Source organism: Sprattus sprattus (genome assembly GCF_963457725.1).
Source record: "Sprattus sprattus genome assembly, chromosome: 13".
Taxonomy (NCBI): domain Eukaryota; kingdom Metazoa; phylum Chordata; class Actinopteri; order Clupeiformes; family Clupeidae; genus Sprattus; species Sprattus sprattus.
Window position 1 is genome coordinate 15271811 of NC_137911.1, and position 16134 is coordinate 15287944.

The following is a 16134-nucleotide window of genomic DNA, read 5'->3' on the forward strand; positions in this document are numbered from 1 at the left end:
CAGCGAATACTACACGTCAATCAATCTTCACCGTTCTTAAGTCGATAACCTACGTCTGCTTAATGGACTCAAGTTTGTGTGTCCCTCTCGCATAACTGATTGTGGAGTAAAGTGAGTGTAATTCTTCAAAATGTACGTTTGCTATAATCATATTTCCTTTCCAGCAGAAACAGTTTAAATTGCAGTTATTTAATTTGAGAGTTATTATATCCAAGATATCACTATTTGCATAGAAGCATTAAATGTTGTTTCCTGTTTTGTGCCAGTTCAGAACAGCCACAAAGAAAAATCTCTGGATGGTTATAACTGATCAGAAAAGAGATTTTTGAACAAATTCATGCTAGATAACTAATGAGAATAAGGCACTCTCATATATCGTATATATTTTGAGAAATGGAAATCTTGTTTTGTCAATAATAAATTCAATTTCCATAGGTGTGTGTGTGTTTCCATAGGTGTGTGTGTGTGTGTTTAAGTCTGAGGGCCCCCTCAGTGTTTTTATATGCATTCCCTATAAGCAAGTGTGTGTGTGTGCGTGTGTGTGTGTGTGTGTGAGTGTGTGTGTTTGCTTGTTGTGCATCTTGCACGATAATGTCCAGACTCCAGCACTTGCTTTCAGCATATATTTGTAACTTTTGCAAAATAGGCCATCATTCTAACCAAATAGAAACTCAAAATCAAACCAGTGTTTTGTGATTCTATCCCACAGAAAAAGAAATGGCAAACTCTACCTCTTCCAATGCACAGTTCCTGGACTCAGAGTTCCGCTACACTCTGTTCCCCGTGTTCTACAGTATTGTGTTTGTCCTGGGGCTGGGTGCGAACAGCTACGCGCTGTACGTCCTGCGATACTTGCGAGACGCGCGCGCCATGAACGAGGTCCGCATCTACATGACCAACCTGACGGTGGCCGACCTGCTCTTTGTCGCCGCCCTGCCTTTTTGGATCAGCTACTACGCCCGTGGTGGAGACTGGGTCTTCGGTGACCCCCTGTGCAGGATCACCGCCTCGCTCTTCTTCATCAACACTTACTGCTCCGTCCTCTTCCTCTGTGTGATCAGCATCAACCGTTATTGGGCAGTGACGCGCCCGCTGCAAGCCGCCAAGTCGGACCACTGGAGGAGGGGCGTGTGTGTGTCTGTGGCAGTGTGGGCAGGCACGTTGTTAGCCACCATCCCCTACCTGGCCGCACCTGGTGTGCAAATGGACGGCGACATGAGGCGCTGCCTGGAGGGCTACCACAACGACACTACCGACAAACGTGTCGGTATCGCCGCCACGCACTTTGTCATTATCGGGCTGTTCTTCCTAGTCTTTCTGGTGGTCATGGTTTGTAATGTGCTGATCGCTCGAGCTCTGCTCACTCAGCCTCTCATCAAGGAGCGCTCCATATTGCAGAGCACGTCTGGCGGCAACAGCTCCAAGGTCCGGCCCAGTGGCACCAAACGCCGAGCGTTGCGCATGCTGTGTGCCGTCGTCACAATCTTCGCTTTGTGCTTCCTGCCGCACCACGTAGTACAGGGTCCCTGGACGCTGGTGGTGCTGGGTATGGCAGACCAATGGTCACAGAGCACCAAGCAGCGACTGAATGACGCCCACCAGGTCACCATCATGCTCATGGGTCTCAACTGCATGCTGGACCCCGTGGTGTACTGCTTCGCTACCAGCAAGTTCCGCCAGTACGTTAAGGGCCACTTCAACATGTTCAAGAAGGGCCGGGCATGCAATACCCAGACCACCACAATGTCCCGCATCTCCATGGCAAACAAAAATCAAAACCTTCCCTCTATTGAAGCAAACTAATGGTAATGATTCATGCCAGCAAAGCGAAACACTGGCTTCGCTTTGAGTGGGCGTGGCGTGTGGAAATAGCATAACAGACTGGACTAGTGAGCTAGTTAGCAAGCTAGCCAGCTAGTAGGCTATCCACACACTCAAGCACAGGATTAAATATCTAACATACCAGGAACATTTGGCAAATTAATTGTACATTTTCAAACTGCCAGACACAACACGTGGTAGCGAAATTTGCACTCCTCATTTGCATAGGATTACACTTTTCCCAACTTCATTTGCTTCACCCAATTCGTCTATGTCACAATCACCTTCCTCCAACAGAAATGAATGTTATACAGAACTTTTTACACACTTAACTGGCATGTATTAGTACCGTAAGGCAACTTAGCTGGAAGTCCAGACACTGTAGGAAATAAGGGGACTATTGGCAGACCCCCCCCCCCCCCCCCCCCCCCCATCCCAAAACAAACACATCAATGATAGATAAAGTACATCTTACAGGAGATGTATTGATTAATGCAAGCCACACTCGCTTAAACACGTAGACAAGACATACTGTAATAAACATGACCTGCCTCCAACAGATTAACCCTTTCTGAAAATGAATAACAGAGTGAGGAGCTGTATCAGACTTCCTTCCCTGTCGTCAGCTTTTAACAGTGTGTCATCATATTGCAATATTTATAGATACAGAAAAGAAGAAGCAAAGAGAAGAGAAAAAAAGAAAAGAGAATTGAAGGGGCTGTTTGTTGTTACACCTTTTACAGTCACAAGCAAATCACATGATTATGTTTTCAGTTAAAGTAAAGCTAAAGCTGCCAAAAGTGTGTGTTCAATATTTAATGTGAAGCTGGTCAAGATAGCCGGGTTGCACTTTATTTCAAGTATTCATCGGTGCTTACGTAATGCAGTGAAAGTCTATTTGAATGATTTTATTCAGTGGACTGTTTTTCAAGACATGCCTATTGTTATGGTTAGAGTTAAGGTAACATGTATGAAAAAAACATTTTTTTACAGTAAACAATTGACAGTACTGTGCACATGTTTTAAGACATTTGAAACAGTGCTGTAAAGTGAGGATGCTTTTATAATTACATGAATAGTTTTTGTTTCCTAATTCAAATTAATTACAAGCCTTAATCTTACTCAATGTATTATTACATATCTCTGTTATTGATGTGGGAATGTAAGAGAATATGGAATATTGTGGACACTCAAAGCATATACTTCACATATTTACTTATTTACATAGATTCACAAATATTATGATTGTATGTAAAAAAAGAAAAATCGTTTTTTTGGAAGAAAATGTTTCTTGTAAAGAGGACTGAATGTTAATAGCTAAAGCTCCCTATATGTACAGTATGCATGGAAATAAAGCTTTTTATGTTTACATAGAATTATAGATGTGCTGTACGGCATTATGATGTCTGCTTAGAATGTACCCCAAGTGTCTATGAAAAATGATGTTGATGACACAGTACAGTTGTTTGGTCGTATTTTAAAACTGTTACTACACATCCATGTGTCAATAGGTTGCCAATGATTAGGACATGGGCGTATTGCGATTACTGATCTCTATGGAAATTTCAACAACACAGTTCCTATAAATTGGATGTGAATGACTAAGCTGTCTGGAAGAAATGACTTCAACAAAAAGCAAACAGAATTGAGACGGGACCGTAGAAAAGGGAGATGGACACAAAGTCTTGTCATTCCGGCTTCATATTGACATATTATTGTACTTCCTTTAAAGTTTTTAGCTGCCTAATAATGATAGAAGTCTAGACAGTTAGGCTCTGAGAGTCTAAAGATAAAGAGAATGACAAAGGGAGATAGACAGACTGTTAAGACAATGCGATGCATGCAGACAGGGAGACGTAGCGCTTGGCATGTGGCTTGGCTGAGAGGACCATAGAAAGAAGAACAAGACCATCAGTTTCTATTCGATGTCTTCAGCCATGTTCAGCTAAGCCCTCCTATTGTAAAAATGATTACCCTTGGATCATTTTTTGTTTGCAAAGGTGACTTTTTTTCTCAAAAGCACCCCCAGAAAGCCACATAGATTGTAAATGTGTGGAAAATGGTGAGTCAGTTTCCCCAAATAGCACTAGTATTGCTTTTAGACAATTAAGATTATGGTTTTTATTAAATTAATTTAAAATATGGTGCCACCTTTTGAATGAACTAATTATAACATTTCAATGTTCAAATATTGGCCAATCAGAAAACATCAAGGTGAAACAACACAAATGACACTTTGAACATGTTCAATTTAAGACAGAGAGGTTGTGGATCTCTCACATTTACTTACACAAGGATAATGGAGTGAAATTATACAGAAAGAATGTTTGAACGAGGGGTTTGAGAAAGGTAGAGAGGGATTGTTCTTGACAAACAAGGACGTTTTGGAGGAATATAGACCTTTGCACCAGAATAATCCGTTATGGGGTGTGCTTTTAAGGCACAATAATGCACAGCCATTGAAGGTAAGGCAAGGCAAGTTTATTCATCTAGCAAAACGTATACACATAGGTTATTCAAAGTGCTTTACAAATAAGCATTTAAAAAAATCATAGAAAAAAAGAACATAGAACACAGAAAAAAACCAAGCTGAAAGAACATAGAAAAGGTAAATCAATTCAAAAGTGTTCGATCAGTTAACACAAAGCATCTGATAACCTTTGGATCTTAAGTCTAGATTTGAAACTGGCCACAGTTCGAATACGTTTAGTGTCATCAGGAAGTTAGTTACAGAGCTGTCAATTCTGACAGTATGTATTATTAACAGATTTTTCTCCAGTGATCTGAGAGATCTAGCTGGTGTATACTGCTGAAGCATATCTGAGAGGTAATTTGGTCCTGTCCCATTTAGTGATTTATAAACAAGTGGCAGGGCTTTTAAGTCAGTTCTGTGACTTACTTTTTTTTATTATTATTCATGTTTTGACATAAGGCCTCTGTTTGGCCGTTGTTTTTCCTTCCTCTTTTGTCTGTTCTAGAAGCACTCATAAGGGAAGTTAGGGGGAGCTGACTCTATGACGTAGTAACACCACTTGCATGACCCAATAAAAAAAGCTAAAAAAAAAATGTATGTGTTCACAATTTGATTAAAAAAGACTTAGAAGGTATATCATTTTCAAAAGAGCTACATTTACAGTAAGTATAGAGGGTGTAACAGATTCATGTTGATAAGTATCGTGCCCCCTGAAAAATGCTTATTTGGGTTGTTTTTTGTAACTAGGACAGGTAAAGCTGAGTACACAATGACTGAGCTCACAATGCCCTGACTTGAACTAGAGAGTTTTAATAGTTTTGTAATAGTTGGACAGTTTACTGGACATACAGAGATAGGTTTGACATGGGAGGGAGAGAAAGTAGGGAATGAAGGTGGGAGTGGAGCAGGTGACTTAGGTGCTGGACCTTCAGGAGAAATGGGGAGAAGGTGGGGAGTGAGGGTGGGGGTGGAGCAGGTGGTTTGAGGGCTGAGCCATTGGGATTGGGTCTCAGGCTAGAAAAAAAGACAGCCTGCCAATTGATAGCAGCCTCTCCATACTTTCAGGGAACTTCAGATGATGGGGTGGGGATGGTGACAAGGAGTCAAGAAAGTGGGGGTGAGATGTTGGTGTGTCTTCCTCAGCCTGTCCTCAGCCTTGGTACGCGATAAAGACGGCTGCTGAACTTCAATCTTATCGTTTTTTTCATTATGATTTCATCATCACAAACTCCATTTGACTGCGGAGATCCTGGCGATGTTGGTGCTGATGATTGGCAATGAGCTTTTTCTTTTTGTCACGTTCTTGAATCATTCTAGTGGACGTGATTGGGCAGTCCTCCTCAGTTTCAGCTTGTGGTGCATTTCTTGTGGATCCACAGAGTTCTTGTTGTTTTCCTCTTGGTCACTCTGTACGGCTGCTGAGTGCTTATCATAGGGCCCAAGGTCGTTGGGTGTTGGAGAGGGAAAAGATAGTTATCGCTCAAAACTTTGGTCCCTATCCATCTGAGTTCTGTGCAGGTCTGAATTATATATTGTGATTCCAGAATAGGTTGAAAATTGTCTATAAAATTCATCCCAAATGAAAAACAGGTTTTTGCAAGCCAGGTGTTTAAGTGAGGTTCAACTGAGCAGTCAAGAAAACACAAAACTTCTGGATGTTGACTGCTGATAAAAGTTGTTTTCCAAGCTCATTTAGGGCACAGAAAAATTCCTCAAAATCTTCTTGGAGGTAATACTGCTCTTTGTAAACATAATTTGCACCAACATACACAATAATGCGTTTGATAGTTTTATGTTTTGAGTAATGATGTCGTCTTCTAATGTCAGAGATAGAAATGTAATAGTAAGAACTAATATAGTATAATTAAGATGGGCATAGAAGTGATAGTGATAGTGACCAAAAACCCCAATGCTAATCCTAATGCAAGGGTCTATAATTTAGTATCTAATAATTATGTGCAGTCACCATAACAAGAGAAGCTGGGTCACATTTTGAAGTGCTAAGGTCTAAACATCAAAACCAAAGATGAGTCAACAATCTGTGTGTAAGTGTGTGGAGGGGAGAATCTGTGGCTTTGAAAAACATGGATACAATGCATTACTAGTAAGCTAGCATACAAAATTAGCTTTCTTGAAATGGATATGCCAGCAAGTAATTAGGAGTATGCAGAAAAATGTGATAATGTGATAGAGCAGTTCATATAACTTGTTCTACATCAGAAGGTACTTCAGGTCGTATTCACCCAAAGACAATATGCGTTACTTTCTTATAGCAGGTACACTGAAAGCAGGGCCGTGCAGAGACCTTTGGAGGGGCAGGTGCTCAAAGTTAAAAAGGGGGCACATGTAGCACGGATTTGTAAAAATTATCTAGGCCTTTTCTATAGCCTATGTCCACTGGTGTGACGGTCATTTCCACCAGTGTGACGCTGAGTTAATTTCACACTATAGGACAGTGTTATCACAAGGGGTTGGTTTATACCCCCAGACACATTACAGTGTCTCCACAGCTGCCAACACACACACACACACACACACACACACACACACATACACACACACACAGACACATACATCCATTTCAAAAACAGGTGCATACTCATTAGGTTTTAAATGAGCAGGGGAGCTATATGGGAACAAGGCCTTTAAACTTTAATTGTACAGGCAGCAAGTACTGTAGACAGCTGTGTTTCACTGTGAGTATGAAAGTTGTCAAAAGGGTGCAATGTTTATAGTCAATGCGAGTCCATTTCAACATACAATTTTCAATGAGTGAGATGGATGGAGAGAGAGGGAGGGAGTGAGAGATGGATATAGTGAGAGAGGAAGTGAGGCGGATGGAGAGAGAGAGAGGGGGGGGGGGGGGGGGGGATCCTGCTCAAAACGGATTGTCTGCACTAAAATACACTGTTGCTTGCAAAATTGCCGTGTTTCAGTTTAAGTTGTCGCACTCAAATACACTGTTGTTATCAGAAATTCCCTGTGTTTCATTTTAAGTTCTCGCACTCGTTCTGCTCAAAGACTTCTGCTCGCTCACGCTATCTGGCCCTCTCTCTCTCTCTCTCTCTGATTGATATGAAATAACGTTACCAAAATTCACCAACCAATACAAAATCATGACGTGAAATGAACGAAAATGCTCTCAGATTTAAAGACCACGCTCTATATTAAACGATACAAACTTCATACGTTGACAAGTTTATTTACGGGAGTTAATCAACTATTTTTGGCTCATATTTGCATGGAGACGCTTTTGTTCAAAGCGACGTACAAGAGAGAGGCATATAATCCCCTATAGCAAACTTTACACCGAGTTATTCCCGTGTCATCATGGCACATTTGGCATCACAAGGCTATTCGGCTTATCTAGAAAACGGGAGCTGTAGAGAAACTTATCCGAGGCGTCGGTCAGCAGGGCACGTCAGGGCAGAGAGAGGGCACGTTGTGGATCATGTGACCGACCAAGGTAGAGCTAAATTATTATCATTTCGTTTAATGTATTATTATTTTGGGCCGCACAGACGGACTTTTCACACACAAATTAAAAATAAATAATAATAATAATAAAAAAACACTCTGACAAAAGGGCACTTTGAGCATCAAGGGCAAAAGGGGCAGGTGCTCAAGCCCCCTTAGCCCCCCCCCCCTCTGCACGTGCCTGACTGAAAGAGATCATTTTTTCGATAAATATTATTTTTGGGGGTCATTTTCAGGATGGACAGCCATGGAGTTTCGTTACTGATTATAATTATTGTATAATTTTGCAATGTTTGAAAATAGCTTCGGGTCACCATGACCCAAAGACAATTGTAAAATTCCCTGTTCAGGCTTTAGTTTTGGTTCTCGATCTCGACACTTCCTGTGTTGGTGTACAGAGCAAGTGTAGGTTCCCTCAGATTCAGTCAGGTTGGTATAGTTTCTCTCAGGCTAGTTTTGGATTTCCATCCAGGACTGGGGTTTGGTGGTGTCTTCTCTATTTAGTGTAGATATGGGTTGTCAGATTGATACAGGTTCTCTGATGATTGAGTGGTTTTAATCCTGTCTTTCTTTAAGTGAGCGTAGCAAAGCTTTGGTCCTCTGCCCTGAAGGTGGGGTTTAGGTTGGAGTAGACCTTCTCAATCTCCACACTGTTCATGTAGACATCTCCATCATCATCCACTGGAGGAATGTGAGTGTCTCTGAAACGACCCAAATGCACAAGCATGTTTATAAGCAAATGCTTACATATGCTAATGCTAACAACGCTTTTTAAAATTTCTGCCACTGACTAATTATCCACCTGCTGTATGGACTTGGAGCCTATCAGCATTGTCTGAAGTACAGCAGCAATCCCTAATGCAAGTCAGAGTGCCCTACGTGCAATCTATTCTTCATATCAGTGTACTTTTGCCATAAATATTGACAAAAGACTATTTCAAATTAAAGGATCACAAAGATTTATTTTGAAATCTTACTTTATTCCTTTTTTTCAGGAAAAAGACAGCACCATATGTAAAGAGTGCATTGATGATTCTACAACTGAAGGCTAATTAGAATGAGGTACTCACTTTGAACCTTTAACCAGGAGGTGGCAAACACAGGAAGACCAAAACACCAAAACAAAGAAAACATGGTCAGTTATGGTCACGAATAATGATAGTAATAATAAAATGGTATAATGTAATATTCACCCATATTAACTTGTGAACTTTGGCCTACTCACCATAGTCATTTGGCTCAGCTGTTCTGGTGTTTGGGCTAGGCCTCTCTTGGACCCAGAGCCACAGCCACAGCCCCAGCGCGACTAGGAGGAGCAAGGCCAGCAGACTCAGGGTCAGTGCCGCTGCAGCCACACCCACACTCCCTGAGAAATAAGGGAAAAGGCCCAACGAGAACACCATCACTAACACTTCTCATCTCTACCACTGAGGGCCAGTTCCACAGTTACAGCCGCATAGTATAAAAAAAAAATCATGAATTAAAAAAACATAAGTATAACAGTTATATCTCATATAGGTTCTCGGATGTGGTCTTTTACAATGAGTATGGTGTGCGACCGGTTAAAATGGCCATCAATCCATTTATTTACATTTATCTACCTGAGTTAGGTATGGAGAAGAAGTAGACCTGATAGGCCGGGCTGATCCTTTCCTGTGTAACGTTTAATCTCTCACTGTGCCACTGGCCACGGCAACGGTACTCCCCACTGTCCTCCATTCTGCTCAACACCAGCTGCTTCTCACTGTCCACTTCCTGCCACACCCTTTTCTTATCCAGTCTTTCCCAGCTCCAGACAACAGAGGCGGGTGTGGAGGAAGCTTCACACGTCAAGGTGACTCTCTGGCCCTCCTCGAAGATGTGAGCACCATGGCTAGCCTCCACCCATATTGCAGAGAAATTATCTGTAAGGAAGTGGGAAACAGGAAAGTGTAAGCCACTCCAGGGTTAGGTCTCAGTATTCTCCCCAGCTAAATAATTCCTTGATCCAGACCCAAACCCAAACAGGGTCACTTAGCTCTTAGAGTGTTTTTTTAGAGTGTATATTTCTTACCATGTATGATGTAGTTCCATACTGTATCGTCTTCAGCTATAGAGTTTGACAAAGAGCAGGTGTACAATCCCGAGTGCTCTAAAGAAGCATTTTTCAGGATCATATCACAGCATTCTAATTCTTTGATGTTAAAACAACCTGTAAAAAAAACAGAAAAAAACTAGATCGTCAGTATTTTAGAAAAAATACTATATTCTACAAATGTACCACAAGTAGTACTTAAAATATACTTTCTGTCCAAAATGATGATGGCCTATTATAATTAGTGACCTGCCGTCCGTTTTTGACTGACAGCTTTGTTCGATGACGTTGACAATTCTAGCTGTGACGCGGGAGACAGATGACTAGGGAGATGTGCGTGTACATGTGAATGTGTGACAGCTTGAAGGTTTACATTTTAGAAGTGCTTTACTTTAGCCCGTTTCTGAATCAGTCTTGAAGTCTGATGCTCTACTAACTGATCTCGTAGTGTCCCTGTGGCCCTGTAACTGAATCAGTCTTGGAGTCTGATGCTCTACTAACTGAGCTCTTCAGTCTTGGAGTCTGATGCTCTACTAACTGAGCTCGTAGTGTCCCTGTGGCCCTGTAACTGAATCAGTCTTGGAGTCTGATGCTCTACTAACTGAGCTCTTCAGTCTTGGAGTCTGATGCTCTACTAACTGAGCTCGTAGTGTCCCTGTGGCCCTGTAACTGAATCAGTCTTGGAGTCTGATGCTCTACTAACTGAGCTCTTCAGTCTTGGAGTCTGATGCTCTACTAACTGAGCTCGTAGTGTAACTGTGACCACGTTTGTGAAGTGACGGTGTGACGCATCGCTAATGATTTTCACAGCTGCAATGATGAGCCGGCTACAGAGACATCTGTGTGTTGTCAGGAATGTCAATCACTCTGTCAGTTTTGACGGTTGTGTTTAAACAAATATTTATCATTAAGGGTGGCATAGCGTCTTTTTCGTTCTGATGTGATTGGGGCAACATGTCGTGGAAGAGATGAATGACTGGGATCTTGTGGCATAGGTACTGTATGTGTGTTTGTGTATGTATGTGTGTGTGTGGGAGGGGGGATTGATTTTCTCTGTTCAAGCCATATGTGTTACTGTGTTATTAGTTTCACCCAGAAACATTTCAACTGGCTCTCAAGTATCCAGTAATGTTATTCCAGAGCACCAAAGCCGAACCCGTCAGTCCTGTTTTGTCAACAAACAAAAAACTGTAAACAGGAACGGGGACGCCGTGGAATAGCTTCAGATAAACTGTTACAAGCAAAGGGTTGTAGCAAAAGACCCCAAACACTAGCATAGCTATTTTGGTGTTTTAGTAGACTAGTAGGTGTTAAGTAGACTAAAACACACACTACATTGTAAAAAAGAGTCATAATTCTGGCAAAACACACTCTAACAACTGAAAACCAAGAATTGCATTAGGAACAGAATCATCGTATTAAATTGTTATGATGATTAAGTTTGTTGTTATATTATCTTGTTATGATGATTAAGGTTGTTTAATACGCCTCTTTTATGTCTGACAGTAACTATCTCGTCATTAGTGTAATTGTCGTAGGCCTTAAGACATTACAAACAAAATCATAGATGTATAGACTCATTTATCAACCTTATTTTGGTTTGGCAAAAACAGTTACTTAAACATACAATGATGACATACTTTTTCTCTGTGCAGCCCCCTGTACAAAAACATCAAGGCATGTCAGACTACCTACCTAAGACTCCCAAGTGTTAACTCTAACCCCTTTCGAAAAGCAAGATTCCTAATGTTGCTATACCAGTGTACAGTATTATACTTTTATTGAGAGCACTGACTTAGTGCACTAAGTGCAATACGTCAGAGAGGGCACTAAAGATCTGAATGACTAAAAAAGTGAAGTTAAATAAGAAATTTGTCTGTTTGATTAAGAGTACTAAAGAACTATGTGACTGAGAGCACTGAAGATCTATACGACTGAGATTTAACTTCATGATTGAGAGCATGTAGTTCAATATGAGAGCGCCAAAGATCTAAATGATTTTGGGCACTACAGATCTATGTGACTGAAAAATGGCTGTATGACTGTGAACTCTGAAGAACTTACCTGCCTCTGCGTATGGATTAACCCAGAGAAATAACCAAGCGAAGAAGATCCAGAGCATCTTAGTGGCGTGTTGAGGGACAGGGAACTGCACGACTGGTCCAAGGCTTGGCTTGGTCTTCTCTGGTACTGTCGGTCCACAGTGCAGAAGTTTAGAGGGCGAGGGAAGTGTGAAAAACAGGAAACAGCCGGCTAGGGGGAACCTCAAGCTTCCCTCTGCAGGAGGATCTACCTGCTGGCCTCACCTCCCCCACCTGAGGTACTTTCTTTTTGGATTTTGTTTCCCTCTCCGACCTCCTCCTCCGCAACATTCATTTCCCCCTCATATAACACAGTGTTCCCCTAGCTTAACCTAACTGATATAGAATACGAATAGAACAAGGGGCAAACAACATTTAAATCATGGGTTTTCTTCTGGATCACACACAGTGATAAGAAAGTGCACCCTACCTGTAAACAAGGTCACTTTGGATGATGGTGTCTGCTAAATGATCCATTGTAACAGGACAGTTCAGTGTATCTTTGATATCTCCAGGGCAGTGAATTCAAAACTTCAAATCAAAGCTCTGCTTGATTTCTGTAACTCTTAGCACAGAACGATGGATACTGAGAGAGTTTAAAAGTGTTACAGTCCTGAAGAGTGCAGGGGGTCAAAGACCAGCTGAAGTTTCAAATAAACACTAACTCTGAATGCAGATTTGATGTGATATGATGCATAAGCACTTGTGTAGTTTAATAGGGGATATATTAAATCATGTTTATATCATTCTCTGAGACTTGATCTTATTCATTAATAGTTAATGCACTAAATGCCACCATTACACCAGAGTCTTCTAAGTGACCACAGTGAGTCAGAGAAGTATGACCACACAGAAATGTCAATTATGTCTTTCCAATAATGCGATTGGATTAAGAGTTCTGTGGAATCTACTCATCTGTGAGCTCAACGTAGTTTAGCATCAGGGGAAAAGTCAAGCCTGAGTTTGTTTTGGTTTCTGTTTGACTCACAACTGTATTTGGACCCATCCTGTGGATTCATTCCTCTGAGGGCCTCGGGGGGTACCGTCAGAGATCACGTGCTGATGGGAATGTCTCTAATGTGATCTCGGCCTCCTCTCACTTCAAATATTTCTGTAACTCTGCTGGGAAAGTGGGGTGTGTCATGAACAAACATTAATCGTTTGGTTCCCAGGGAGCACACTGACACTGAAAACTGTAGAATGTGTCCGGACTTTGGATAACATAATCATCACGTATAATGAATAAATGCGTTTAATGAAAGGTCCTTGACTGCGCTCACCACTGTTCCTCATAGCAACCTGTGTGTACCTGACTCCACCTGCAATGAGTGAGAGTGAAGGTAACCCTTGTGTAGTGGTATGAGCGCTCAACACTGGTGAAGTGCTGGAGTGTTAGAGTGCTAAAGAAATTAAGTTCATTCAACATCATTCTTATTTCAAATGAATGACACTTAACATCCTTAATGTAAATGATTGGGTCCAATAGCTAACTTGACCTAGTTGTGGATACATTTGGGAGTAAATCTGCACGGGCTCCTACGTAAATGACTTATTTGCTGAGGATTCATTTGTGTCTTAAAAAAGTTCTCGAAAGTAGCTCCCTGTTGTCCTTTGGAAGGTCAACTGACATGGGATCCCATCATTGAAGTTCTCTTAACTATGTCAGAATGACTCATTTCTAACAGAGAAAACATTTATGAGGTTTATAGACAGACTGAAATTACATTTTATGTGGACATCATTCGGTTTGAATATCAGAAAACATGTCAGCCTGAACAAGAAGGTAAATGTAGCAGCAGGGCAGGCAGAATGACCATAGAGGAAGTGGAGGCGCAGGATGCACAGGTGACCAGGTAATGAGGTCAAAGAATTAAAATGCTGTGACAAAAAACACTCAAACGATGCAAGATGCACTTGACTGTGTTCATCCATTAGGAACTTTGTGTAGACTTTGAGGTCAATTTAAAGAAATGTTACGTCAGACTGCTACATCCAATTATGGTACCTGAAGTGTGTCAAACCTCTCGCCAGACTAGATGCACTGTTAGACACAATGCCATCCTTACACAATATGAATATGTCTTCACTTCCTTGGAGGAAATGGCAGAAAGCAATTGTCCTAGTGCAGCCCCTGCTTATGGCCTACAACAACAGTTCATGGAAGGCAACACTGCACTGGGTCGTGTGGTGGCAGAATCTGTGATTGGAGGGCTATAATGTCTCAGTACTTCTCGCCAAAGAAAAATACAAATCATCTCTGACATGCCATTTTACTACAGCCTTTTTGGCGCAGAAGAAATTTTTGGGGAAATCATTTGGGGCTGCCAAGGCCTAACAACAGGCCCATGGTACAGACAAACGATATCTGGCATGCCAGATATTTCAAACAGAGATTTCTCCTCTCATCCCTACCTGGCAACCCACTTGATGCGGGTCACCTACCAGATCTGCATCGGAGCAGGTCAGAGAATGCCTCTATCTGACCATCTTTCTGCCGTCACTTTTCACCTCTGGCTGACTGCTCTGGGCTTTCTCTCCAAACCTCTCCAAACCTCCCCAAACCTTCACTCCTTGCACCTGTTTACTCTCCTTTCTACCACCTCTCTGTTCCTTCCATTCAGGCTCATACAGACACACTCAGACTTGCATACTCATCAACTGCATACATTTTTGGAGCAACAACATGCAGCAATTTACTATCAATCGAGGTATGTATTCATGGTGAACCACTTGTGGTGCCATCAGGTCCATTTTGATGGTATATGATCATGTGAAGGACAGATAAGCACTCCTGTCATTTCCACTAGCCACCTAGGCTATGCGCTATGTGGCTCTGTGCTCTAGGAAGCTTTTATCATTGGCCACTCTGCCGTTGTTTGTGTCTGCAAGGTTTTTGCAAGTATTTTAGGTGGTCCAAAACCCATCCATCTCTGAACGTATGATAAGTGCTTCATTGTGTGTTATTGATGAGCATAGCATGTCTACTTGCTTGCTGACTTTACACAGACTATCGTGTATACACCTGCATGACCTTCTGCTATTGGCTTATTATTATTGCTTCACTCTAAAACCCTGTCTATAACCCTGTTACCTCTATTTTCTTTCTTTCTTTTCTATTGTCCTCCTTTCCTTCCCCCATCTTTTATCAACTTATCATCTCATTATTTTGACCTTCCCCTAGGGAGTGCTGCTCTAAGGTGTTTAGAACATTGATCTATGATCAAATGCTATTTTGTTATAGATCATTGGCATAGGCCTTGTGAAATAAGTGAGTATTCATTGTAAATGGACTAGTGGATATCAATTACATTGAGGTGAATAGACCTGGCAGTCATATTTTATGATATCTGACCTCCTTGGTAAAATGCCCATTAATTTTAGGTTATGCCCATTCATGTGCAGTATTTGTCTAGAACGGAATGCAGACAACATTTGTTATCTTAGTATCACTACCATGAAGCTTACCCCTCTACCAGTGCTGTGTGAGGGTAACTCTCTCCTCTTGGGCAAGACATGCTAGTGCTAGAGGATGGCTAGCACTGAACCCCTGGGGACTACTAAGGCTGCTAATAATGTCAGACGGTGCTCCGACGCATGAGACAGTGCAAAGGAATGTGGGAGTCATGGCATGCTCGCGTGTGTGTGTGTGGGTGGGTGTGAAACCAGGAAAAAAAGAGAAAGCGAAAGAGCCTCTCCCAACACGTATAACAGATTCCTGTAATAAAGCAATTTCTTCAAAGCAAGGATATAGTGTATGTGTGTGGGAGTGGGAACATGGAGGCTGCCATGTGTTTACACTGAACTAGTTATTACATGCAGTAGCCTTCATATCCAGTCTGGAGAACACAACCCACAATCCCCCCCACCCCCAGAACACTGATTTACCCCCTTTTGGAACTTATCTAGAAAATAGCCCAACAGTACATATCTCTCTCCCCTTTGCCTGAAGCTCAGATGAGCTGAATCACACAGTGAGAAGGTAAGGGATGTCCCTAACCCTAACCTGTCACAGGGTGTAAACTCAATGTGAGAGAAAGAGGAAGTTATATCGGACATGTAATAGATGTTGCAGTGGAAGATTAGGACATTTTCACACTTACAGAAGTGCATGTGTGAAACTGCCTTCATGCTAAGCTATGGTTTGCCACAGTGCGGTTTCCTTTTCCTGCTTTTCTTGTGTTTAGTTTTTCTCAACATGATGACAGTAG

At 41.7% G+C, this 16134-nt stretch overlaps 1 protein-coding gene across 1 annotated transcript; it reads left to right on the forward strand.

Annotated features, from left to right (window-relative positions):
- Positions 1-717: 717 nt before the first annotated feature.
- ptafr (platelet-activating factor receptor) lies at positions 718-1803 on the forward strand (the record flags this gene model as incomplete). The annotated part of the gene is made up of 1 exon (XM_080850187.1): positions 718-1803. The coding sequence occupies one exon, from the start codon at positions 718-720 to the stop codon at positions 1801-1803; it is 1086 nt and encodes a 361-aa protein (XP_080706313.1).
- Positions 1804-16134: the final 14331 nt, after the last annotated feature.